Source organism: Pezoporus flaviventris, unplaced genomic scaffold, assembly GCF_033815535.1.
Source record: "Pezoporus flaviventris isolate CSIRO_AGI_PZ_B2104156 unplaced genomic scaffold, CSIRO_AGI_Pfla_v1 ptg000011l, whole genome shotgun sequence".
Lineage (NCBI taxonomy): Eukaryota > Metazoa > Chordata > Aves > Psittaciformes > Psittacidae > Pezoporus > Pezoporus flaviventris.
The window spans coordinates 2,530,748-2,558,491 of NW_026892559.1; the positions used below are offsets into that span (position 1 = coordinate 2,530,748).

General features: G+C 46.2%; 1 protein-coding gene across 5 annotated transcripts in view; it reads right to left on the minus strand.

The window, feature by feature from the left end:
- CACNA1I (calcium voltage-gated channel subunit alpha1 I) overlaps positions 1-27,744 on the minus strand; it is a 151,766-nt gene that overhangs the window by 32,313 nt on the left and 91,709 nt on the right. For all 5 annotated transcript variants that reach the window (XM_061450788.1, XM_061450787.1, XM_061450785.1 and 2 more), the window contains exons 5-10: positions 21,564-21,723; positions 19,273-19,588; positions 18,492-18,584; positions 12,431-12,737; positions 10,675-11,078; positions 374-525 (exon numbers count right to left, since the gene is read on the minus strand). In XM_061450788.1, the coding sequence (XP_061306772.1) occupies positions 374-525; positions 10,675-11,078; positions 12,431-12,737; positions 18,492-18,584; positions 19,273-19,588; positions 21,564-21,723 (1,432 nt within the window). The remainder of the gene's footprint in view (positions 1-373; positions 526-10,674; positions 11,079-12,430; positions 12,738-18,491; positions 18,585-19,272; positions 19,589-21,563; positions 21,724-27,744) is intronic.

Below are 27,744 nucleotides of genomic sequence, written 5' to 3' on the forward strand. Positions count from 1 at the left end.
TGGCACTGCATGTTGCAGGAGTGAGGAAGGGACTGCAGCATTAAATTCCAGAAAGACAGGTTCTTCTATCACACATTAAACATTTTTAAAATATTTCACAGCTAATATTTATTGTGGATTTACAAGGCAATCACAATTGCCTCCATTCTACAGAGGAGAGAACTGAGGGGCAGAAATGCTATGTGGCTTGCCTAGGGTGATTTACCAAATGTTGGGAAAAGACATCTTGTTCTCCCCATCCCTGGTCTTGTGCATCAGCTCAGCTCCTCCTAGTATAGGTGCTAAATCCTTTTGAAAAGGCACATGGAAATGTGCAAGCTCTTTGGAACTCTTTTCTATGAATATTTCAGTTGATCCCCATGGCCCTTGTCACCTGATGATGACGATGATACTGTCAAAGATGTTGTAGGGGTTGCGGAGGTAATCAAAGAGACCAAAAGCAGCAAGTTTCAGGATCATCTCCAGGGCAAACATGCTTGTGAAGACAACGTTGCTGATCTCCAAGATGTTAGTCAATTCCTCTGGCTGGACAGAAAGCAAATTCAGAGAGTCAGAACTGAAAGAGCCCTGAAATTATGGGAAATAAAGTGCTACCCTTCCCAGGGGACAGGCTTCATAGGGAGCTGCGAGGCTTCCATGGGTGAGATTAGAGCTGGACAGAACCACTTCCACTCCAAATCCTTTGCACATTTACTACCTTCATCATAGATTACGTCTCTAACAAATTCTTTTACTAGAGATGGTCAAGAGCCCCACAGCCATTTACACAGACAAGGCTGACCAAGTGTCTCCCACATCCCACTGCACATCCAGCTAAAGGCTGCTTTATTTGTGCAAAGAATTTGAGTGTTTTTTTTTAGCAGGGCAAAAGTGCTGATCTGTGGGCCCCTCTTTCTTCAAGGACTTCTTCCTCTGAAGTTTCCACATGCAGCTAGCATATTTTTTTGCTGTCATTCTGAAAACATTTGAATGATAGGAAAACAGTTCCCCATCTTCCTCTGAATCTTACTGCACTTCTCCACCCCTTTTCCCTCTATTTTTATCTTTATCATTTTTCTTTCCCCCACTTCCCACTAAATCTTTCGTATACATTAGTTCTCCGTTCTTGCTCCAGCAGCCTTTTCTCATGCCTCTATCCTTAAAGCAGTCTCAGTAATTACCTGCCTATAAGGGAGAGGAAGAGCAGGAAAGAGTGAGAAAAAGAGAAAAATGAACTCCAGGAAAAAAAGGAAAAAAGAAAAAAAAAAAGGCAATCTGACCCTTCTTTCAGCCCCAGTGAAACAGCCTTCTCCAGCAGAGACCGATGTGTTTGTGCATATGAGAGAAAGTGTTTTAATGACTCCATCAGCGGAACAAGTCTGAGCAAATTAAATTACTCCTCCTTTTGTTTTCTGAATTAATGAGTTTTTCTTCAGTGTGTGCAGCCTTGGAAACTTCCCTGACAAAGTCAGGAACGGTTCTAGACTGTTTCCTCAGGAATGAAATGTTGCTTCACGGGGAAACAGAGGCTGCACTGATACCTTTGACGAAGGATGTCAGGATCTTGCCATCGCTGCGAAACAAAGGCAAACTGAATTTGGAATGGACTCACCTGCTCAAAGCACTTCTCATCCAGGGACTAGGACTGCACCACAGCCAAACCAGGGCTGAGGTCTTGAACAAGTGAGAAAAACTTCCTCCCAGTATAATGGGTTGCATCTTGGAGCCAAGCTAGACAACCCATGGCCTTCAGACTGCATGAGACTGCTAGGGCAATTAACCTGATGCTGGACATCACCTTCCCAAGCAGCAGCTGAGGGGGACCTGCTCCAGATGAAGGTGTGCCACCTTTCCAAGCACAGGAACAAGGCATGGCAGTTCCAAGGCACTTCTTCAGGGCTCCTCTGGCCAAAATTTCCATGTTTACCTTGAAGTAGTTATGTCATACCTCAGACAAGTTTACATATTTGATGTATAATGGACTGTGCCACTGAGCCCCAGCTCCAAGTCTTCAAGGTGGGTCTGATCCAGGCTCTGTGGTAGCAGGCAGTACTGTTCTCACTGTTTGGATACCCATGCTGAAAAGGTGGCTGAGGACTCCTTACTTCCTTCATGTTGGTCTGAGTTATGTGTGGACCACTCTTTTAAGCATCATGTAAAAAGGATGGGAACAAAGCTGCAAAAGCCTGTTGTTTGAGGCAAGGGAGGACACACATTCCTAGCACTGCAGAAACGAAAAATCAGTCCCTGCAGGTCAGAACCAGCATTTTTACCATGAGCTCATTATTAGTGCCCACTAGAACAGCAGTCATGGTCTCTATCTGAGGACTGCAAAATTGCTGTTTTACTGAAGAGCAGCCTTTGTGTTGGCTGTACCCGTTACTTACTCATCTGTTGGAAGGTGAAGTGAGGAAGGAACGTAGCTCTGGGCCTGATCCTCCCCCTGAAGCAGGGGGCTGTTTTAACCCCTTCTCTGGGACCCCCAGGGGCCCAGATCCTCCCAGGTGAGTAATGGACTCGAAACTGCTCCTCACTTCTGTGGCTTTCCATACCCTTTGCTGATTTCTTGCACTGCTCATTGCAGATTTTTATTGAAATACTCCATTTCTTTAAAATAAAGGAGATGGCTCAATTTCTATCCATAATTATATTTGAATAACAAAACCATCCTGAAAAGGAGGGGGAAAGAAGGGGAGATAACACTGAAGAGAGAAAAACAACAAGCAAGTGCACATAGGAAGGGAGAGATGAAGATCACTTCATGGAGAGCCAGCCAATAATGACACTTGCTAGGAACATGAGGTCCATATGCTAAACAGAGATGTCAATTTCAGCCTGAATCAAATGATTGTCAGTGAGAATGAGCAATGTACAAAAGTGACAGGCTATGATGGTGGATTATCCTCCCCTCAACTATCCACACATTCTCTCTCGAGGAACTGATGTTTGAAAAGCCATGCTTGCATCTCACTTGTGGAAAAGGTCATCTGTTCCCCTGTCTCGCCTTCCCTCCCTGACATCTGTTCCTCTAGGCAAGCCTCCACCTGTTAGTCTTTTTTTAATGGGCCATAAATCAGCCCCAGCAAAGCATCCTTCCTAGAGAGAGGGGTAGGAAAGACTGAGCAGGGAAAGGAAGGAGAGATGGGCAGAGAGAAAGGCAGCAAAGGAAGAATCAAAAAACAAAGCCAAGAAAACCCCCTTAAATAAACTCACTGGCACCTACAAGAAGTAGAGGAGAGATCTTTTTTTTTATTACTTTTTCCTTTTTAATGGAGGATGTTTTTTCCTGGAGAAGGAAGAGCAACACAAAAGGAATGAACTCAGGAAAACGAAGAGAAAAAGAGAGGACTATGTTGGAGAGGTACACTCCCTGGATAAAGGATGCATTACAGCTGTTTCCGGAGATACAAATAATTCAGCACTGTGCAAAGAGCCAGAAGATGGGAGCCAGGGCTGCAGGGCTGGGGACACCAGGGGCCGTGTCCTTTGTGGGGATGCCCTTGCACATGAGGCACTGTGGCCATGAATGGCAGTGGACATGGCTGGTGCAGGGGACTCTCTCTGGCCAGGGAAGTGTGAACTTAATGAGGCAGGCAAGTGAAAAGGGAAAAAGTGGTCTGATAGACTGGTTTACCCATCACACTAAGACAGAAACTTGAATAAAACTGTGGGAGCTGAGTATTGGGGTGAGAAGGGTGGCTCAAAGGGGAGAGAAATCACAGAGGGGAAAGCATGCCCAGAGCCAGTGTTTGAACCAGGCTGGTTCACCTACTCTGCATACAGATCTCTTTCTAAATCTATGAAACTACCCAATTCTTCATGGCACAAAATCCTTCATCCCTAGCAGTGCAGACCAAATACTGAGCATGAAATGTATGAACCAGATCTATTTCAGAGCTCCTGCCCAGTGATCAGAAACTAGAACTGGGGCAATAGAGGGCAGCAGCTCAGCTATTTTCCCCTTTTCAATTTCTTACTTACATTAGAGTTCTTAAGTCAGATTAGACTGAAAAAGTAATTAGTCCATTAACTGACAGGAGCCAGAAACTCCTGCACTGTCAAAAAGGTTTTCACAGGGAAGTCTGCTGCTTCCCTGGGGCCAGGGTAAGGGACTTCACCAGAAAACTCACTCATCTCATTCATCCCTGCAGCTACTATCTTTTATTAGTCTTCCAGGTGGGCAATGAGGAAATCAATTCAAGAAGCCTGAGGAGACTCAATAAGGACTCAGGGCCTTGGGGTTTAGAGTCTGAGAGCCCAAGTAGTGTTCTTGTCCCTCCTGCCAGTCACCATCAGTGACAACAGTTACATCAGAAGAATCTCAGTAATTAAATACTGGCTCCGTGACTGGTGTCAGTGCTATAAGTTGGGGTTTTCTGACCATGGACCAATCTACATGGCATCAGGCCTATGAGCAGTAGATGGGGTATGCTTGTCCCAAAGGGGGAAAAGGATTCTAGCCCAGGAGCTAACAGAGCTTATAGACAGCACTTTCAACTAGGCTAGAAGGGGAAAGGGGGCAACACCAGGCTCGCTAGACATGAGCCACAGGGTAGTGTGCCACTGTTGGAGTCCAGATCCACAGGGCAACTTAAATGCATTTATGCCAATGCCTGCAGCATGGGCAACAAACAGGAGTTGAAAGCCATTGTGCAGCAGGGAAATCATGACATAATTGACATCAAAGAAACATGAAGGAATGATTTGCATGATTGGAGTGCTGCAGTGGATGGCTACAAGCTCTTCAGAAGGGATAGGCAAAGAAAATGAGGTGGTGGGGTTGTGTTGTATGCCAGGGAGTGCATCGACTGCCTTGAACTCAGTGCTGTAAGTGAGAAGGCTGCATGTTTGTGGGTAAAGATCAGGGGGAAGGCCAATGAATCAGATATCCTAGTAAGAGTCTGTTATAGACCACCCAGCCAGGATGAAGCTACACATGAAGCATTCTTCAAACAACTGGGAGAAGTTTCACGATTGCTTGCCCTTGTTCTCGTGGGGGACTTCAACCCCTCACTTGTCTGCTGGAAGTACAACACAGCAGAGAAGAAACAATCCAGGAGGTTCTTGAGGGGTGTGGAAGATAACTTCCTAACCCAGATGGTTAGTGAGCCAACTAAGGGAGATGCCTGGCTGGATTTGCTGTTTGCAAACAGAGAGGGACTGGCAGGTGACGTGATGTTTGGAGGCTGTCTTAGGCAAAGCAATCACAAATGACTGAATTTCCAGTCCTTAGAGAGGTCAGGAAGAAGGTCAGCAAAACCTCCACCTTATACTTCTAGAGGGCTGACTCTGGCCTGTTTAGCACATTGGTTGGCAGAACTCCTTAGGAAACATTACTGAAGGATGAAGGGGTCCAGAAAAGCTGGACACTTCAAGAATGAAATCCTTAAGGTGCAGGAGCAGATGGTCCCTATGTGCTGAAGATCAAACTGGTGGGCAAGAGATCAGCCTGAATGAACATGGAGATAGTGCTGGAACTCAAGAAAAAAATGAGAATTTATCATCTGTGGAAGAAGGGACTGTCACCCCATGAGAAGTACAAGGATGTTGTTAGGTTATTTAGAGAGAAAGTCAGAAAGGTGAAAGCACAGATGGAACTAAATCTGGCCACTGCCATAGAAGATAATAAAAGTACTTTTACAAATATATTAGCAATAAAAGAAAGGCCAAAGAGAACCTCCATCCTCTGCTGGATAGTATGGGAAAGCTAGTGACTGAGGATGAGAAAAAAGCTCAGGTACCTAATGCTGCCTTTCCCTCAGTTTTTAATAGTCACCAGCCATCCTCAGGGTACTCAGTTCCCCAAGCTGGATGGCAGAAATAGGGAGCTGACTGAAGTCCCCATAATTCAGGAGGAAATGATTAGCAACTTCCTGCTCCACTTACACATACACAAGTCTATGGGGCCAGATGGGTTCCACACAAGAGTGCTTAAGAAGCTGGCAGAGGAGCTTGCTAAGCCACTCTCCAGCATCTATCAGCAGTCCTGGTCTAGAGGGCAGATCCCTGAGGACTAGAGTTTGGTGGATGTGACACCTCTCTACAAAAAGGGCAGGAAGGAAGACCCTGGGAATTACAGGCCTGTCAGCCTCATATCAGTGCTGGGGAAGGTGATGGAGCAGATGATCCTAAGTGAGATCATTAAGCATGTGAGGGAAAATGGAGAGATCAGGCCAGTCAGCATGGGTTCATGAAGGGCAGGTCCTGCTTGATCAGCCTGGTCTCCTTCTACGATAGGGTGACCTGCTTGGTTGATGAGGGAAGGGCTGTGGACATTGTGTATGTGTATTTAAGTCAAGCATTTGACACTGTCTCCCACAGCATTCTCCTGAAGACACTGGCTGCTCATGGCCTGGATAGGTGGATTCTTTACTGGGCTGGAAACTGGCTGGATGGCCAAGCCCAAAGAGTGGTGGTAAATGGTGTCACTTCTAGTTGGCAACCAGTCACTAGGGGTGTCCCTTAGGGCTCAGTATTAGGGCCAGTGTTGTTTTGCATCTTCACTGATGATCTGGATGAGGGGATTGAGTGCACCCTCAGTAAATCTGTGGACAACATGGGGCTGGCTGGGAGTGTTGATCTGCTGAAGGATAAGGGAAGCTCTGCAGAGGGATCTGGTATTGGAACAGACTTCCCAGGAAATAGTGATTTGGATTAGTGGTGGCTTTGGCAGTCCTGGGGTAATGGTTGGACTTGGTCTTAAAGGTCTTTTCTAACCTAGTTGATTCTATGATTCTGTGAATACGCTGACCACCATGAAGTCCCTGCAGGAGAAGTTTCTCTTAACCAGGAGTAAAATTACAGCTGTCTAGAAACTGAAGAGTAATTGATGTGATCTAAGCAGATCAGCCCTACAAAACCTGCACATCACTGCCTCTGAGAACATGAGAGAGAAATATCACATGAAGAGGTCACTCCAGACTCCATTTTTACTCACTATTTCAAAGTCACTTGACAATAATCAGAAAAGGCATAGAAATCAGCCACTGAAAATACCAACTAGCTTTCACTTACTCTAATCACCACCCTACAACCAATGCAGGATTTTGTGATGTCTTGTTATACCCTAGTTTTACAAGACTGAAGTAATGTGGTTTCATCTACCAACCCAGGGAGGCTGTTCCATCATTTACTAAATGTCAGCATGATGAGCTGGCTTGGACATTCTCTGAATGTTTTTGACAAGCAGCAAATAGTAAAAAGAGAAGCAATAACTGTAAAATATGAACTTCTGGATGCAATAACAGCTGGTTTAAAGGGAAATTGCATAGGCTATAGGATATGAAGGTACTGATCCACAGAGCTGCTATAGTTAGGAAACAAGGGATCGTCTCCTGATCCACACAAGACCTCATAAAGTATTGATCTGATGTACAAAGGAATACTGTGAGTAGATACTGGAGAAGATAAACCAAGTTATCCTGCAATTGTCTCATTGGCTACTAATGGCAAAGAAGCTTGAGTCCAACAGGCCATGCAAGAAATATAAGAGAAAGGCAGCCTGGGACATTCAGCTGGGACCAGCCCTTCATCTGAAAGCTGAATAAGGGAGAAAAGTGAGCACCACCACCACATCCTCTGTGCATATTTTAAAAGTGAGCCTCTTAAAAGGATCCTTCTGGACAGCCACAAGCATCTAATATTTTCTATACTGGATTTTAAAAATAGGCATTTCCAAGTAGAAGCAGATCTGAAGAACTGCAAAAGTATTTCAAGGAGGACAAAGCTTGAAATGATTGATTTTGGTTTGTGCAATGTCCCAGCAATATCTGAAGACTTAATATTGAGAATATTATATGGTATAATGCACATTGATGGATCTGAATAAACTTACCTATTTACAAGTGATAACTTGTGATAAGCTTCAGAATTAAAAATGACTCACAGCAGTGCAGTTTGTCCCTAAACGAGTTTATTTCCTTCACAAGAAATACACAAGGAGATGGGAAACTGCCCTAGCCACGTATATAGAAAAGGACAAGAGGACTAGATGCATAAGCTAAACAAAGCCAAATTCCACAGTGATTTGGATTCGAGTAAAGTGGTTTGAGTTGCTGAGGCTAAGGGGCAGACACTGAATATTAAACCCCTGACTTGTAATAAACAGATAATTTTAATTCATGCCATTCTTTCTGTTGGTCAAGGCTGAGGAAGTGAAAGTGAGACTTGCACATCGGCTCTGGCTCCCAGGTTCCTGTGTTTCTGAAGCTGAACCTTGTGCCTGTACAGTCTGTCTCACTCATTAACATGATGGTTGGTGGGTGCTTTGGTCAGCAGACCAACTCACCAGTGTATAGTCTGTGAACAAGTGCAGCAGCACTGCTCAAACCTGTGACACTTTCACACGTCTTCTTGCCCAACCAGGTATGTCCCCAGAATGTGGCTGGGGTTGTGACCTCCCATGCGCCAGAAAATAGAAGAGGTCTCTGTATGCATTAACTCTGGGCCAAGAGCCATTTGTATAATGAAGTAGCTGAAGCAACAGAAGCTACTTCAGTCATAGGATGTCATCACCCTGCAAAACACAGATCCCTGTAGACAGAGATTTTTTGCTGGAAATCTTTCTGTGAAAGTTATGTTTCTGGGAGAAAAAACAACAAGAAAAAAGCAAAACAAAACAAAGGAAGGAGAGAAAAGGAGGTGAAGAAGTACCAGTCTGAGATGTACTGATAACATGTCTTGAGGAACACTGAAAGAAAGCAAAGGGAAGTGTATATGTCTGTGTGCTTTTGAGTTAACTGCTTTCTGAAAAGGACCTAGAATTCATGGTATGGTCTGAATTATTTTTAACCTTGTGTCAGGATTCACTGTACATATTTTAAATAAACAGGCTACACCACATATTTCAGTTATGATCAATTCAGCTGACATAACTTTCTAGCAGTAACAGCATGCAGGGTCATAAGCTTTTCCTAGCTACTTAAGGATAAAAAGTGGTAACACGACTTTAAGGACATGTCATTAACAGCCTGCTACTAGAAGCCCCAAGGCTGCAGGCAGCTCCTACTCTGCTGCAGGCTGTACAAACCCAGCAGAGGTGGCCTAGAAGGGCTTAAATCTGCACACAGGTTTGCCAGAACATGACAGTGAATTCTCTACCTCCAGCTCAACTATTCTTCCTCTAAATGCTTAAGTCACGCTGTCTCCAATAAACCAAAATGAACAATGGTTTTCCCTGCTTGGTGCTCACATCTTTAAAATATCAGTGGGCAGTTTTCATATTTTCCTGGGCTTCAACCCTTAGTCATCTCTCTGCTATGCGTTAAATGCATCGTTCTTTTTTATCTACTTTCATGAGTCAACCCCTCCAGTCTCTTTTCCATTCTTCTCTCCTCTGAGCTCCCACCAGTATTTTTCTGGTACTGAAGCATCCAGTGCAGTTTTGCGTTCTGGGTTCAGATTAAAGTTTCCCACCCTTGTATCAGAAACTAGCTGGGCTTTGAAGAATGGTCTAATGCTTGGTATGTGGGTGGGATCCAGACATATGAGGCTTCAAATACTGGCTCACACGACACGTTGCCTCTAACAGGGAATTTAATGTACTCTGGGTCTAAAGATAGCTCCATCCTGATACAGCAAAGGGCAAATCAGAATGCCTTGCTTGAACCAGATTCACTGCCTGTCTCTTTGCTACCCGAGACTGTGTTCAGGACTAGACTTCACCTTGGTTCCAAAGCTTCAATACAGTCAGCATCTCAGTAGTGGAGTGATCCCCTATTTTTGTGATCTGGGCAGGCTCGTGGAGTGAATCATGGTCACATTCAGGCAGCATAGACCTGAGACATGCATGTACAGCATGGACTCCTTTAACGCAAAGTGCAGCAGAGCTACCAGCAATACAGATGCAAGGTTATGGGGCATGCTTAACATCCTCTGAAGCTAGCTCTGCACATCACAGAATGGACACAGCCTCTGTTTTCCAGCTATAAAATAAGAACACGCAATCCTTCTCCGTATCATAAGTCTGTCATTAGGATAAAGTGTGCTGCTGACTCAGAGCTGCCTAAAAACTATTGGCATGAAAGTCAAACCTGTGCCCACACCTGCTATTGTCTGACCCATCCATCACTTCTTGCTGCCAGGGCAAAGGAAAGGCTCAAGCCATCTGAGCCCCCAAAATGACTGGACATGGGAGGTGGTGCCTTTCCTAGCTTTCTTGTATAGTTAGACTGTGCTCAGGCATCTCTTAATTAAGCTGGAAAGGCTAGCAAGCTGATTGATAGATTCGAATTGACATGCTGGTGAAGTGCCTGTGACATCCCCAGAGGGCACATTAAATAAACCAAATAGACTAAGGATTCAGTAAGCTAATGAAGAGGGAAATGAGAGAAACGAGGAAGATGGAAGACATGAGGGTGAAGGAGAAAGAAAAATATGGAAAGAGAAGACAGGGTAAAAAAGAAAAACAGAGGGATAAAAGTAAGTAGGAAGGAGGAAAACAGAGGGGCTGAGAGGAGGTGAGAGGGAAAAACATAAAGACAGTGAACAGGATTAAGTGCAGGGGTAAGGAAGAAAAGACTGTGCAAGATCCTGAGGATTTCTCCAAAGTCATGCTGGGACCATCTGTGCTGCAGCCTGGAGTCCAAATTGTTCAATCTCTGCCTCCACCAAGTTGCATTAACTGCTTAGCAAGGTCGTAACCCCCAGCAGGACTCACCGGTCCACTCTGCCCCCCCATGCCCTAAGGTGCCTTACCTGCTCGTGGTGCTCAATGCCCATGCTGATAGTGTTCACTAGGATTGCAATCATGATCCCACGGTTGAAGTACTTGCTGTCCACAATCACTCGAAGCTTGATCCTCACTTCTCGCCACATATCACTGCAGAGCTTCAGCCGTCCACCTTCTTCCACCTCCTCTTCTTCCTTCTCCAGCGCCGAGGCGCCCTGGTCCTCTCTGCTACCCTCACCCTCTTCTTTACTGACTCCTCCATCCTCCTGCTCTGAGTCAGTGTTATCCAGGACAGAGAGCCTTCGGGATGCTTCATGCTCCACCCTATGGCATCGGGGGCAGTTGGTGGGATCAGAGGTTGCTGTCACAGCAATGGGCTGGACAAAGGCCTGAGGAGGGCAGTCAAGAGAGTTGTGCTGCTGACAAAGCCCTGGGGAGAGAAATGAACTTGCTTAAAGGAGAAGGCTTTGAAAAAGACACTGAAACTGGGCACATGTTTGACTTTTGGGTATTTAGACAGGGTAACTGGGCTTTTTAGTGGTAAAGATGATTAAGCACTGGCACATCATCTCAAGGCTAGCAATAAAAGCCATTGCCGTTATGGGCTTTACACTGGCTGTGTCACCAAAAGGCATGGTACTGTTCAGCTGCCAGTGATTAAGCTCAATGGGGGTTTGCATCCATCAGAGGAAGAACTGTTTTGGCTGATGCAGGAGTCACAGCTTGCAACTCAGTAGCTTGTGTTACATGGGAACTGAGGGAAAAACAATCACGAGGGCTGATTTTTGGCCTGAACGGCTACAAATGGGTCCAAGAATCCACACGCTGAGCTGAACTCTTTAAGTTGGAGAAGCTACATTAGCAAAGCGTCTCAAGAAGCAAGAAAAGGTAGCTCAAGAACACTTCCTCCTGACAGTCAATGTGCTCCGAGTCAGAACAGATCTCCTGACTTTAGTGAGAAAACTAAGTTTATGTTCCTCAACCCTCCAAGTTGGACCTGGAAGATCAAATAGACATGAATCAATTAATTCATTAACTCAGAGCATGAAGGCTGCAGAAACTTTTCTCCCAGCAAGTAAAGAAAATGAAAGACTGAATATGCAAGACCAGCTGAAGGAAAATACGCTTTTTGCTTGTTAGTGGGAGCATAACTTAGGAAAGACATTGGAAACAGTTGATACTAACTCTACAAAACCATTTTTACAGTTACTTTTCAGGCCAGGAATCCAATTTACATGGTATCTCATATCTAATTTTACACAACAGCATGTGTTCCCATCAAGAGAAATTGTCTCATTGCCCTTGCCTAAGTTCTTCAGTATTGTTCCCTTGGTTCAGGAGACACCCATTACAATTCTACTCCCTTTGCCTCTCTCTTATAGCACAGCAACCCATTTTTGGCAGAGAACTTTGGGGGATCTGCTATGTCACCAAGTCAAATCCTTAGTCCCACTTTGTCATATCCCCGTAACACTTCTCTCTTCCAAACTGCTGTCATTACCCTGTTCCAGACCTGAAGCCCTTTACTAAACTCTGTGTTTTAGACCCGGCTTTCCCATGTTCCTTGATGGTCACCCCTGTGTCATTCCCATTCTTGCTGGTCATCCCCACCTCGCAAGTCTAGTGCACTGGCCATGGCCCCACGCTCACTGTGGCCAATGTTAATTCTAATTCTGTGCTTTGTAGGCACAGGTCCTTTGGCAGGCTGGCACATAGAGATGCTCCCAGTTACGCTCACGTTTCCACTACTGGCATTTCCAGCTTTACACATGCAATCCTTACTGTAGTGCCTCTGGCTTTTCCTGTTCACGCCTAGCTTGGCATTGCTTGGCTGCACGTGGCCCTGGCGCCGGCTCTGTATGCTGTTATACAGCCCAAGGGTGCGGCGTTTGGCTTTGCGCATTATGTGGCAGATGTACTGGAAGATCTCCTCATAGCAGTCTCCTGGCTCCATGTAGCTGGCAACAGTACTGGAGGAGAGGTACCGGGCCCTCTGCTCCTGCATCAGCTGGTGCTCCCGCTGCTTGGTCTCTGAGAACTGTGTGGCAATGACCACCAGGCACAAATTGATCATGAAGAAGGAGCCCACCTAGTAGTAAAGGATAAGAAGGAACAATCAATGTCAGCATGAGGAAGAACGTGCAGGAGGGGGAATGTAAGAGGAGAGAGGAGTGGAAAGTGCCTGCAGGCAGACCAGCCTGTGTAAGGAGATAGGATTCCAGAGAAAACCAGGGCTAGCTGAGCTTGATTTTTGAAACCTCACTGGGATTTCCACACAGAATTTAGAGCTCTGAATTGAAATTCAGGAAACACAAGCCTGGCATTTGGCTCTTTTGGCAGGTTTGGGACCTTTAGCAAGTCCCTTAGAAGCACTTTTATATCCTTCTTTTATATTTGTTGGTGCTGAAAGATCTGGAGGTAACAATCTCTCAGTGTTACATATTATGAAATTACAGATGAATCTCCACTAGGAGATCTATCTGCTACACTTAGGATAAAACCTGGGCTTCAATATGAAGAGAATTTCATACATAAAAGGGCTGTAACCACTTTCAAAATAATTTTCAAAGCTATGATGCGCTGATTGATGCCTACTCCCCACAGAGCTGTAAGTGGTGATACGGCACTGATAAAACGCAGAGTTTCATCTCTGAACAAGGACCACATGTCTGCTCTGCTCGGAAATGGACTCTGTGGGGTGGCCCCTGGAAGCCCAGGAAGAACCAGCTCAAGATTTCTGTTTCTGATGCACCAGGGAGCATTCCTGCTAAGGGATATCCTCACACTATGTTCCTCCTGTACGAACTCACACAGGACCCAGTCTCACCTCCCTGCCTTTCCTTTCCAAGCTAACAGCTCTGACAGAGCTGGATCCATCCTGACCTTATGCACATATGTCCTTCCCCATATAACCCTACCAGCAAAGGTGAGAGGCCAAGCAAAGTTTGTGATAACCTGACCCCAACCCTTGTGCATGGAAAAAGCAGAGGTTTTTTTCAGCAAGTACCCCAGCTTGTTTTATCTACCCAAGCAGCCTTCCCCTCAGCACACAGCTCTTGCTGCTGCTCATACCAGCTTGCCCCCTCGGTTGTCCCTTTCTCTTGCACACAGGTGCCTAGAAGCTGTGTCCAGAAGGTTAATACAGTGGTTCTCAGTATTTCGAAAGGGAGGTGTCCCTGCTAGCATTTGAATAAGCCTTTGAAACATGAAGCTCTTCCCAGACAGATTCAACATAAGGACAATAAACCATCTCAAAATAAAGGGCTGGGTTGTTTTTTTTTCTCCTCCTCTTTGAACACTTCAAAGCTGTTCTAATTCTGCTTCCCTTCATCACTGAACTCTTCTCTTCCCTCTTCTCCTGCCTGTATTTCAGCCTATTTTCCCTTCAGCTTTTTTATGTGGCCTTGAAAATTAAAATGATGCCTCATTCAGTTTCCTTCCCTTTCCCCCAAGATTTTCGCTAATCCATAATGTCTTGCGTGTTTTCACTGATAAGAGTATGACTGGGAACCCAAATTCTCCAATGTGCTCTCCTGCCCTCTTCCCCCTCAGCTTGCCCATTCAGTTATGTCCCTCAGCTTTCCCTGCGTGAGGCAGGGTTGGGAGCTGGACACCAGCTACACATGTATTTCTGGAACTCTAGTTGTGAAACTGCCCAGTACTTTGCAACTTCCAACAACTCCACAATCAACAAGTGATTGAGACTTGCAACACCTTTTCTCTAGGCTACCTGCAAAGGAACTGAGAGTAACAAGATGCCCTCAGCAGGGTCACACTGCCAGCCTGGGCTTGGATCTGGAGGGGTGTTCAGGTTTAACATCACCAAGCCCTGTCCTCACAGGCACCATTTGCTGTGATCTCCCACAAGATGAGCAAAAAGGAGTGAGAGGACTGGACATGGCAACTAAAAACAATCCTTAAAACTCTTAGCTAAGAACATCAAACAAATGAGCTTGTTTAAACCTAAAGACAACAGACAAGTCCATAAACTCCCAGGCTCTGCCAAGCTTGACACTGCACCCCAGCTAGCAGAAGAGCAAGAAAGCTCCCGGACGGCTTGTATCTGAGTGATCCATCCCAGCTAGCTAAACAGGGAGATCAAAAGTGTCTGATATGAGTCAGACAAAGCATACGACAAAGGCAGAAGGAGATTGATTCAGAGCCCCAACACAGGAGTCCTGTTCAGCCCCGAGACTGAGATCAACTGAGCAGATCCTTGTTCAGCCCGAGGTCCAATCCCTGACTCTGCAATTCTGAATAAAACCTGACTGGTGCTGGAGATGCTGACTAATTTGCCCGTTATTTTTAACTTGCTTATGCCTGGATATCCAGCTTGTCTTCTGAAACCCGCATGTGTCAGCACAGAGCACTCCAAAAAGGCCACTGAGTGCTGCAACGTACATGCCAGCCTGAGAGTTCAGAAGAGTCTTCTCTAGTCCCAGAGCCACACCAATGGCCAAGTAACTGGAGAAGTGACAAAGAGATAGTTGGACTTCAAGCAGGAAGATCCAAATGAAACCCTGAGAAGTGAAAGCAGTCCTTCTTTCATGTTAGCTCCATGATCTCTTGCAGAGCAGGAACCTATCTGCAGTTTGCTGAATATGTAAAATGCTTTTACCAAGTTGTTCTGCAAGGCCACTCTGAATGCCAGGGCCAGCCAGCACTCCTCCCCTTGATGGAGCACATCTATGCAGGAGTCCTTACTGCGCTAGGAATATATCCAGGTGGTGGAGCCTTCTTCCTGCCAGATGAGCAGCAGCAGGTAGTGCCTTTATGTAGGTGTTTGAAGATATATCTGGGAGGAAAGAAGAAGTCACGGATGAAAGCTTAGCTCTAAAGTAGTTGCTGCAGAGATCCATTCCCAGAAGAGTAAGTTTGAGCCGAGGCTCGTATGTGTGTGGAAAAGCAAAGACTCAGGTCTTGAAGTATGACTGTCAGAGCAATCCTGCTTAGAAACCCAGGCCTTTCAGCCATGGAGAAGAGAAACATAAAGGCTGGAAGGACTGTTCTTCATCACATTTGAAGAGAGGTCATAATTTCTATAAGAAGATATGGAGGGAAAATAAAACTAAGGGATTTCTATTCTGCAACCAAGGGCAACTGTTGTGTTTCTATGTGCTGTAAAAGATGCAGTACGCATCCAAGAAGGTAACAGAAAGGTTAAATATTTTCATGGTGTAACTCCACCAAAGGCAAAGGAAATATCCCATCTAGCATATGACTCCTTTGTTCTGAGCAGTCTCCAGAGTAACTTGATGTTCATGTACACCTGCGTCTGATGAAAATAAACCTACATAGCTTCTGAGAATGAGGAGGGAGTGTCTAGAAATGCCAGTGACACTGCAGTAAGATCTCAGGTGGTGTGTTTAATTGAGGGTTTTCAGCACCTGCAAATTCAGAGGCAAAGTTTGAACCATTGGGAATCCACATGAGGTGAGCCAGCACTAGAAGGATGCTCCTGCTTAGGAGACAAAAATACACTGACAGCATTTATGTAGTTTGGAGCAGGGGTTGAGAAGCAGTTTCTGGAAGTCCCGCAGGAGGCTGGGCCCACCCCAGTGATTAAACACTGACTGTGCACAGTCCTTCCTGGCCCTAGGAGAGTCTGTGTCTGAGACAAGGAGTAAATTCTTTGCTGAACTACCTTGTACAAATCTGGATATTCTGCCCATGTTTCTCAAAGTGAAAATGTAAGTGCTAAATATCTATCGTATGGTGGGTCTGAACAAACTTCATGGGAAATAATTGTTTTCTGAACTCACAAAAAGTAGCGGATGTTCAGTGTGGCTTTGGGAAGAGAGTTGGGGTGAATCTCCCTCCATCCTGTGCAATCATACCTCTGCACTGTCTCTCCTTGGGACTCTCCAGCCTCAAAGTAAAAGCAGCACTCCTACAGGTCTATTTCACCTCTGCTGTCGTGCTTCATTATTCAGCCCACAGGAACAGGTTGTCTTCCTGTTTTTATCTCGTCTTTCCCTTGTGATGGCAGAAGGCCATAAGGCAGGGAAAAATGAAGTATACCATGAAGACGCAGCTTTTCTGTAAGTTCTCTCTCCTGAATGGACCAGTAGATTATTTTTTGCATGCCACTCCCCGTATGCACAGGCAGCAGAATTTCTTCCAGAAACTGGATTAAGGTTTGTTTGCTCTCAAGTCACTGCATGTCAGCTTGAAGTTAAACTAGTTCCTGTGCCAGATGAGCCTGGGCAGTTACTGGCAGTTACAACTCCCACGGGTTGAGATAAGAACAGTCTAGTAACTAAGGTGTAACACAGATCACTACTGCTACTGCCAATAATAATAATGATAAAGGAAATAACAAGGGAAGAGAATACATCACCTCACTACCAGCCAACTGATAACTTGCCCCCCCCCCCCCCCCCCCTCCCCCCGCCAGCCCGACCAAGCACCAACCCATACCTCATCCAACCCTGCAGACTCCCAGCCCTTCCGGCTAACTCCCAGTTACATCCTGGGCATGACGTGCTGTGGTATGGAATACCTCTTTGGCTAGCTTGGGTCAGGTGTCCTGTCTCTGCTTCCTCCCGGCTTCCCCTCCTCCCTGGCAGAGCATGAGGCTCACAAAGAGTCCTTGGCCAAACCAAAACATCATTGTTATCAGCTCTGTTCCCAAGCTGAAAGTCAAAACACAGCACTGCACCAGCTACCAAGAAGGAGAAAAATGACCGCTACTGCTGAACCCAGGACACAAGTAAAGAGCAGAATCTTAGCCAGGCCTGTTCAGCAGCCCATCCAAATACATGTAGTCCTTGAAAACATACACCGAGGTCCTTACTGGCAATGTGGCCTAGAACTAAATTGTACCTATGGCGTACAGATTTCATACTTCCCATAATCCATCCAATGTCTTTCCTTTCCACTCTTGACTTTGGTCCTAAACTAAAACACTAGTGTGTTATCAATGTTATTCTTAGACTAAAATCAAAACAGCTAGTAGCTGGAAGAAAGTTAACTCTATCCTAGCTAAAATCAGGACAGTTCCCATATGGGAAAAGTGCAAGAGTCTTCATAAAAACAAGATTCTTCCTTGTTAGAAACAGGATATTCCCTCCAAGAAAATGCATTTACAAATGAGAGGCCTGAGAATGGAAGAGGGAATGGCACCATATCTCACCTCTCTTTCCAGGCACGGACAACAAACATCCTTACAGCAAAGCAACCTTCAAACTTCACTTGTATAAAACCACAGGGTTTAAAACCTGTTTATTAAGCTCTCATCACAGACACACTTCTCTCTTTCTATCTCCACCAGCTACAAGTAATCTCACACAGCCAGTTTACGTTGGACTGCTGACACTTTTGGAGCAGCAGCTCCTTTCTGTTCACCGTGAGGAAATAATTCAGCATGACAGATGCCAAATCTGACAAAATCTGAATCTGAGAACCTGGATCTCAGAAATCCATGTCCTGCCAAAAGCCGTAAAACATGGCTCAAGAATAACTCAAGAGCTTAAAACATATAAAGAGACCGAGTAGGAGGGCAGATGCAGAAATGGTTTTCTGTGCTTGGGCTCTGGGCCTACTAGTTTGGGAAAGTGGCTCTGAGAGAAGATTCAAGGATGAGAACATTATCCTACACTGGGCATGTATATCTCTAGGAATCAATCCTGAGCATATTTTTTTGAATGAAAGACAATAACCAGGCTGACAACCACGTGATCCTGCCACTGACCCTTGGTGAAAATCAAGTAGCTGGTTCTGGAAATTCCTAGAAGAAATCCAGGTGAAGTAGTTTGCTTCCCTGATATGTGTGTTGACATAACACCTGGCTTTTGCAGGCATTTAGCTTGCGATGCTGACAGTCATCAAGGCTTATACTTACGATTATCAGCAAGATAAAGTAGATAAAATTGTAGAAGGAATGGGCATCCATCACATAGTACATGATCTCGACCCACCCTTCCAGTGTGATAACCTGCAGAGACAAACAACAAGAGAAACAGTACGGAAGTGGGCTTACAGAGTTCACTCCTCAGTGTATACAGCCAGATATTGGCAGGGCTGTTGCAACCCAAGGAAGGTGAGAAACAGCAATTCATTTCGAGGAGGCCAAATTTCCATTCCAGGAAATCAGCATGGTACTGCTTGGTGACACTGGCATACTGTCAAAGCCTGTGAGATCATGCTAGCCCACAGCAGGAATATTTCATTAAAATAGCTCATTTCCCTGGATCACAGCAGGGGAAAAACCCACAGCAGGTTTCTGTGGCCCTTGGACTGGACACTGCGTACAGCCAGCGGAAAAGAGAAAAGGTTTGAATTCTAGGTCCCATCTGCAACGCATGCTGGGAATTTCAAAAAAACAAAATAAAATAGCCTCCTTTCTATAGTGATGTGGACTGAAGGGAAGACTGGTACAAGTCAGCCTGAAGAGTGTAGCTCATTTCAGCAAGAGCCTTGAACAGCTCTATGTCCCTCTTCATCTCAACCTTTATGTTCCATCTTCAGGAGCACCATTCGTGGTGGGCACTTTGTCTTTACAAGGCCCTTTTCTCTCTGCTGCTGTATCTCACCTTGCAGAAACTGTCACAGGAGCGCAGAAAGATTGAGTTGTAAAAAAGAAAACTTGCTTGAGCTATGTTAGGAGGCGAACTTCATCTTACCTGAAATATCACAATCCAGGCATACCCGATGTTGTCAAAGTTGATGGCACCCTTGTGTGGGTTGGCATTGCCTGTACGGCACACATTGTAGTACTGGTTCCAGTTGACACACATGCCACTGATGTTGAACTCTTGCCGGACCGAGTTGTAGTAATAATAATCATCCTTGTCCAAACAACATTCATGGCCCCGCTCTTTCAGTGGGGGTATCTCGTGACAGCCCATAATTCCATTGTCTCCTGACAATGAGCAGATAAAGGGCATCTCATCATCTTCCTCAGGCTGGTAATAAGGGGGAAGGACAATGTCACCTTGTCTGCAAAGATAAAAAAACACAGTCATAAAGTTCCTGTAACAGACAGTTTCCCACCGGTGACACTAGTGGAGCTGGATGCTCCCTGGATAGGGACTGCGCTGGGTAAGGGATTTCCGGGTTTACCACCTCAAGACAGGGCTCCTGGAAAGCAGGAAATTTCCAGGATGAGTCCCCAGTTTTCAGAGCTTTGCCTCCCGTCAGATCACCCTAAGCCTAATTACACAATCTCCTTCTGATCACTCTCCCCATTAGCATCAAAGCTAAATTAGATGCATTGATATTAAGGAAGTTCATCAGGCTTTACTGTGATGTGCTCATGTATGTAACTGTTGATGGACATGTTTTATAACATTTGGCAGTGAACCTTCTGTACTTCTATAAAATCAAAATCCAGCTCATGCATAATTAAGGCTGCACAGCTCAGCCTTAAAATCGGGAAATGCAAAGATAAAATTGACTTAACCTTAACTATGACTCTTTTTTGACAGTTGGCATTATGGGTGCAATGTTTCATGACAAGTTCACAATAATGCAAGCACCTTCCAAATACATGAATAATTAAAATCATCTACGCTTGCCTAGCTGGAGATGAGCTAATGATCAGGAAAATGAAAGGTGAAGATTTAAAACTTCCTATTAAACTTTATCTGGTACATTCCTTGCAGTGCCACAATACACAACTTTCACGTTCTGTAAATGCAGACTTGTTCACTAAGTGTCATAGGAAAAGGACAGGTATTGATGCTGGGGAGGGACTCTTCATTACGGACCGTAGTGACAGGACAAGGGGTAATGGGTTAAAACTTAGACAGGGGAAGTTTAGATTGGATATAAGGAGGAAGTTCTTTACTGTAAGGGTGGTGAGGCACTGGAACGGGCTGCCCAAGGAAGTTGTGAATGCTCCATCCCTGGCAGTGTTCAAGGCCAGGCTGGACGGAGCCTTGGGTGGCATGGTTCAGTGTGAGGTGTCCCTGCCCATGGCAAGGGGGGTGGAACTAGATGATCTTAAGGTTTCCAACCCGAACTATTCTATGATTCTATGATGAAAGAGAAAAGAAAGTCTCTGATTCTAAAGTAAATGGAACTAAACCACAAAGATGTGCTGCAGCACATCCACATCACTGCTGAATTGGGTGCCTGCAGAACTCATTTCTCTAGTAATGGTCAGTTAAAGGTTTTCTAGTATCTGTCACTTTGCCAGCCACCCCAATTCAGTTCTTGGTTACACTAACTCTGCATGGATGTAATAACACTCATTAAAGTAGTACTAGCCCTGATTTACATAAAGGACAATCATCCTAAACATTCATTTTTCCTCAAGGAATATATAAACATAGTAAATGGATGCTTTAAGCAGCTCCTACTCTTCAACCCCACTCCTCTTCTGCAGATTATATTTTCACACTTTTTTTTTTTTTTTCCAATTTGAGATGATCTAAAGCTTCAGAATTGTTTAATCAGTCTAAACTGATCTACAGCTTTAGGGCTTTTTTTAAGTAGTCTAAACTGATAGCTTGCCTGGGATTAGTATATGGTTTTAAGAAGATATTTCAAAGCCTGAGATCTGCTAAAGCCAGAAAGTCAACAGGAGGAGCTGTGCCCTGGAACTGATGCTCTCAGTTACAGCAGGGTAATCAGAGAGTACATAACAGGCAGAAGCATTTCCACCCCACTGCTTGCTTTGCAGGTTCTCCTCTGACCTCCCCAGAATAAACCTCAGACACCTGTAATCAACCCCTGTGTGGTCCAGGCTCTATTTGCCAGAACTGTGCCCACATTTCCCCATGTTTGTTTTTTTTTGTGCCATTCAAGCAGCCATTCTTCACTTTCAGATGCTCTCACTTCTACTAACACGACTGTGGGATACCTCTGCCAACAGCCAGAGAACCAGGCAGCAGAAGACAAGAGAGTAGGGAAGAGGAAAGAGAAATGTCCCTGGAAGAAAGGAAGGAGACATCATCTCCCAGGCACTCACATTGTGAAGTTCTCCTCCATGAAGCAGCGGTTGCGGAGCAGCCCAGCCCACAGCTGCACCCCAATGATGCCGAAGATGAAGAAGACAAAGAAGCAGAGAAGAAGGACATTCCCCAGCATGGGCAAGGTGTCCAGGAGCAAGTTCACAAGGATGCGCATGCCTGCAGGGGGAGAAGAGAACCAGAAGGAGTAAGTGTGGGGCGGAGAGAGAGGGAGAAAAGGAAGGAAATGAAAAATTAGAACACACACACACAAAAAGCCACATGAAGATAAAAGCAGCATCAGAAATTAATTACTGTCCAAACCAGGCTGCGTTCATGGTTGTCACCCTTTCTTGTCCTAACCTCTACTGACAGGCAGCCAGCAGACCTGCCATGATACCATGATCTCTTAACCCCAGGCCTTTGCAGCAGTGAGAAGAAAGAGGAAAGAGAAAAGCTGGTACCATCAGCTATGTGACCAATAGCCTTCTTTCCCACTTCCCTGCAGAAATACAAGAGAGTGGCAACTGTCCCAAAGGTGTGCAGCAGCTCAACAGCATCATCTTCAGATGTCTTGGACTGAAAAACATCCCAGTTAAACTGTATGCTGCAACCTGTGAGAATTGCATCAATAGACCAAGCCAGCCTGCATAATGGAATGAACCTATCCAGCACACATAAACTTACATAAGTTGGTTTTCTCAGTGACAGTATCATCAGTGGACAAGCCATGGAGACCACACTCTCCTCTCTAGGCTAGTCTGCTCTCCACAACAACGCTGAAGCACACAAGTAGCAGGCAAAGCCCAAAATGCTGTCAGCACAGCACCTCTGGCCAGTGCAAATGCTTCCAAACCCCTTTTACTTTTAATTGCCTAATTAATTATTTCTATGGTTTTATTTCTCCCCTGGCACTCCAGCTCACACAGCTGCAAGTAGGGGTAAGGAGGCTCCTTTCACTGTGGAGCTAATGACTCTTCCTCTGCTCTCCAGGGATGGCAAAAGTCTAGAAATCCTCATGAGCATCATTGTACTGCCTTTACCACAGCACACACCTCATGTGGTTGTCTCTCACACCTCCATGGAGATCCCTCTCCCGGGGGTCCAGGGAATTCCTTCACTGAACATGTTCCATGTAGACCAGCAAATAATTAGCTAATTAGGTATTTAGAACCAGTTCATTACTTCAGATGGCAGTGGAAGGGGAAAGAGGAGGAGAAGATAAGCTTAGGATTCTCTGACAGCCCTTTGAGGCACAAGTTAATCCCCCTTGTGTGCCCAGCATCAAGTAATTAGCCACATAATGTTGTGCATTACGCTCTATCTCTATTTGCTGGGCTGCTCACACTGCAGAGAGTGGAGGGAAGTGGTACCCGCTGGAGGCAGGCAGGCATGGGGTGCATGCACACTGAAAGGCTGCCCAAGGAAGCAGGATTGAACAGGCTGAAGGCAGCATTTCAACCGGCTGCCCAGAGAAGCAGCGGCTGCCCCATCCCTGGCAGTGTTCAAGGCCAGGTTGGACTTGAGCAGCCTGGTCTAGTAGAAGGTACCCTTGCCCATGGCAGGGGCGTTGGAACTGGATGACCTTAAGGTCCTTTCCCTATGAAAGAAGAGGGAGAAGAGTGCCTAGTGGGGACTGGTTTAGTTTAAGAGGGAATGTTCTGGGGGCAGATTGGGGTAGCAGAAACAGGAGTGGATGTAGGGGATATGTAGGAAAGAGAGATGCTTAATATCAGTTACATGGGTTCATGAAGGAAAAGGAATGATGGCATTAGCTCTAAGGCCAGACTGTGGAGCAGCAGCTAAGCCCTACTTGCCTGGCTGCACAGCTGTATCACCAATCACCAGTTAAGGCATTTTCTAGACAGCACGTCGGGAGCTGAGCCATGCAGGGCCAGAGCTCCAGCTGCTCGCTGGGGATCACGGACATGCCATGAGTCACTGACAGCTTCCTGATCTGCTACCACGCAAAGCCCAACAGCACAGCCACAGTGCCCTGCTGCCTGTTGCTGTGACCCGTCAGGCTCTGGAGCAATGCTCTGCACAACACTTCGGCTTTAAGGCCACACAACCTCACTGCAGTGCAGCATGTTCCCAGCATTAATGCTGCTTCACAGCACGAGCTTGGTACTTCCCATAAACTGTCCTGGTCAGTACGTTAGGGAGAGCCAAGTGACACAGGAAGCTGTGCCAGCAGTGCTGCAAGAGGGGACAATGTTTTTCAGATCAATTGATGCTAGCTTTGTCACAGAGCAGAGGTAATGGGAAGAATGAGACTGCCCTTATGCTGAAACGCAGAACACGGAGAACAGACATCCCCACCAGAATTTTACAGACAACACACTTGTTGGATCAGAATTTGCAAAAATTGATTTTGTCCATGTTCCAAGAGAAGAAAAGTAACTTGCCTGCCTTTTCCTTGGAAACTTCCTGCCTGCCCATACATTCCCCATCCTGATTCCAAGTAGCTCCACTGATGGTGCAGGATCTCTATCCACAGCTTCAGGATCACAGCAATTGCCCTCATGCTTGGCCTTCTTAGGGTACCTGGGCCCATAATCCAAAATCTGTCAGGTGGCCCTGTGCCAGGTAGGTGCCCACCAGGAAGGTGGCCCTGGCACTCGGTGCCTGTTCCACATCACAAAGAATTTCAGTATTGGTGGGTTCCATTTCTAAATCCAAATGAAACCAAACTTTTATCTTTTGGAAGCTCTCCCAGTTAAACAGTCACCCTTCTGTGCATACTGATGCTGACACCGCATTTTGAGACTGGCTCTACCAAAAGCAAGAATGCTGAAGCTCCACCCATCCAAACATCGATTGCAATTCTCCTATGGGCCAAACACCTCTAAACAAAATACATTATTTCATTTTGTGCAAAGCCTCTTTTGCTTTTTGTAAGCAACTGCTCTGGAAACTCATTTTCACCAGAGGCATCAGTTTTCCATCAAATGGATCTCCCAGTCCAGTAGAGTACTTCAACTCTACTTACTCATCCAACTTCCATATAGATGAAAGGCACAGTGTCAATACAGCCTTTGTTCTCTCCATTGTTAGCCTCCCCAGCTGCCGGCAGTACTCATGCCAGAGTCCCTGAGCACCCTTTGCTATGTCATTTTGGCAGTCCCTTCCTGCACCTCTGCCAGCAACAACAGACACTTCGGGGGGAAGCCCTCACAGCCTCCCATCCCCTTTTGGGCCAGCAGCCCTGTGTGGATCTGTCCATGGCGGGGGGTTTGCAGTCCCACTGACCCAGGAAGGGATGGGCTGGTCCCGCAGCCACACCAGTGCATCTGCTGGTGGCATCCAAGGAAGGACCTTCACTGCCAGGTATCTGAATGCTGTCATGGGCAGGAGGGGGTGGGCCCCACTCTGGCAGGACCCACAGAACAGTGTGTTTTGTGGTCTGCACAGGGAGAAGGTTGCAAACAGTCCCTGATTCCTCAAGCACTCACAAGGTGTAGGGGAAAGGGGGAGCAAGGCTGAAAAGTGCAAGGATAGAGGCTGATGATCTACTGCAGACTGGTGGCTGAGATACCAAGGTCTGTAAAGCAGCTGTGGGGCAATGGAATTGGGCAGAAAGCATATTTCTCAGCGCAGCTTTGGGAACATTCTGCCCTGGAGAACTGGGACACCTCTCTTTTCCAGGGGGGCTTCACCAGACAAATCGCCATCCATGGCAACACTAGTGCATGACAGCTTCTGGAAGGTGCTGGAACCTTTGCAGAAGGTTCTTCTGCAAAGTCCTGCCGCAGCCTCCTTCCTGCCTTCTGCCCCTTTACTTTTCTCTTGCCGTGCCTACATCTCTCTGCCTCTGCACTGCTCTGCAGCATATGCGTACACATCTCCCAGCCTCCCCCCCCACCCACTGCTGGCTTTCCCCACATCCCCATTTGTCCTCTATCATTGGCAGAGCAGAAGCCACGCTGGCTCACAGCAAGGAGGGAAAATGGAAGGGACAATGACCTTTTCTGAAGCAGCCTTTGAAAAAAAGAGACATTCCCTGAGAAGAGAAAAGAAGAGGGTCTTGGGCAGTGTGGAGGAAAATCAGGGAGGGAGAGCATTGATGAAGCAACATTCAGCAACCAAACAGGCTCCCAGGGCATCAAATATGAAAAGGTTTTGCTCTTCACGGGGAAGAAAAGCTAGAAACATGAAATATTCATGAGTGCCACGTGTGGGCTCTGAAAGGCCTTTTGTCTTCCCTACTCATCCTTACGAGGAGACCAGGGCAAAGGAGGAAACCAAATGGCATCGGCTGGGGGCATCCAAGGAAGAATCCTGATGAAAAGGTGCTCAGATTATGCTTCCCTGCTGCTCACCCATGCCCTTGGGCAAGGGGTGGGGAAGGGTGCTCAATGAAACTCATGGTAGAACATCCTGCAAGAGTGAAGCCACAAGCACAAGAGATACGTTCACTGCTCCAACAGAGCAGCGCGCATTGAAGGGAAGGCACACCACAGGGATAAGAAGCAGGGGGGATCAGAGGACTGTCAAGGAGTGAGCTACCAGAGGGAGGCACAGGGCTGAGCAAAGCCAAAAGCCTAAGCAAAGTCACTGAACGCTCTCCTGGGTTCAGGCAAAGCAAATCCTCTGTCTCACCCCAACAGCATCCAGAGGCCCTCTCTGACAAATTGTGAAGATGCTACAGTGACCCCAGTTCCCTCCAGACACTTGCCATCAACCCCGATTACCCTGGCTATCACAGCCAAGCAGACTTACCTGGCATGTGTGAGGGAAAGTGAGGTGAGCAGCCAGGGCAGGGCTGGGGAGGAGGTGAGCTCCAGGCAGCCAGACCCAGCAGTACAGTGCAGGTGTGCCCAGTGGCTTACCAGTACTCACCCTGCTCCTGCTTAGCATCATTCTGCCACTTCCCCTTCTCTCCACCTGCCTCTTTCCAAGAGCCAGGACCAACAGCTAAACTAATTTATTCTCTTGCACTAATCACCCTGAGATCTGAATGGAAGACTGGCTCAGGAGAGGGTGAGAAACCTCATTCTTTCTAGCTTCTTATATCTCACCCACCTCTGAGTGCTCTCCAGCTCTACAGTGAAAGACAAAGCTAATGTGCAGAGTCAAAAGCAGACAGCAGTTTGAGATAATTGTTCCCTTGCTTAGAGTAAACCAGATGGAAGAAAACAGAAATTCTCAGCACCCATCTTATCTACACCATGGGCCAAGCCTCCAATTGTCATTTTAACTGGAGCAAAAGCAAGTCTCTTCCCCATCAGCACTTGTGACTGTAGCTGGCAGGACATTTTGCAGAGTCCAGAGACTGAAGCATCATCTTGTTCCTCAGCCAGAACACTTGTCCAAATGTGCCTTCTTTCCTTCCTCCCCTGCCCCAGGACACATGGCAGCTCACACAGCTAGCATGGGGTTGGCAAGATTTTCCTGTGCATGCTCCTTTATAGGAATTTTCTGAACTGAGGAACCATTCCAGCAGATAGATTGTGTTTGTGCAGAAAGCACACACAGAAAGATGCACCTCTTTTTTGTGGCTGAACCCTGTAGCTGAAACAACCTCAGTCTATGCGCATGGTACAAGCTGGTGCTTCAACTTGTGATCCTATTCACTGATCTCTTGCTGATCTGAGGCTCAGCTGCCATTTCACACATTGCATTCATTTGCATCAGCTAAAGCGTGAGGCCAAACTACTGCAAAGAGAAACGGATCAACTGTGCGTGCACTGCCAAGCTCATCATTATTATAACCCACAGCTCCCCTCAGCACTCAGATCTTTTTCCCCATGCTGCATTCCTCCTAGCTGAAGCCTCTCCTGCAAACACAAGTGTAAGCAAGAGGAGCTTGGCTGGAACAGCCAGTGCTCAGCTCCAGATGCCTTCTCCTCAAGCTGCAAAGCCAGCCTAACTCACACTGGAGAGCATCACCCCCTGCTTTGCACCAGTACAAGAGAGAGCATGACCAGATGGCTGGCCTGACCCAAATTAAATGAACCATATGGAAAAAAGGTCTAGATGACAATGCAAGGTAGTGAGAGATCTTGAGCTGGCTTTACTGGTAAGGAAAAGCTGCCCCAGACATGAATGTGACACACTGGCCTTGCTCAGAGGCAAGCAGAGTCTTTCCACTGATATTTCTCTCAGGTTTCTGGGATGTTCATAGGATACATTTAGGGTTGGGGTTTTTGCACCTGCAGGTTATCAGCATGATCCATAGCTTAGGAGCACCACAAAGTT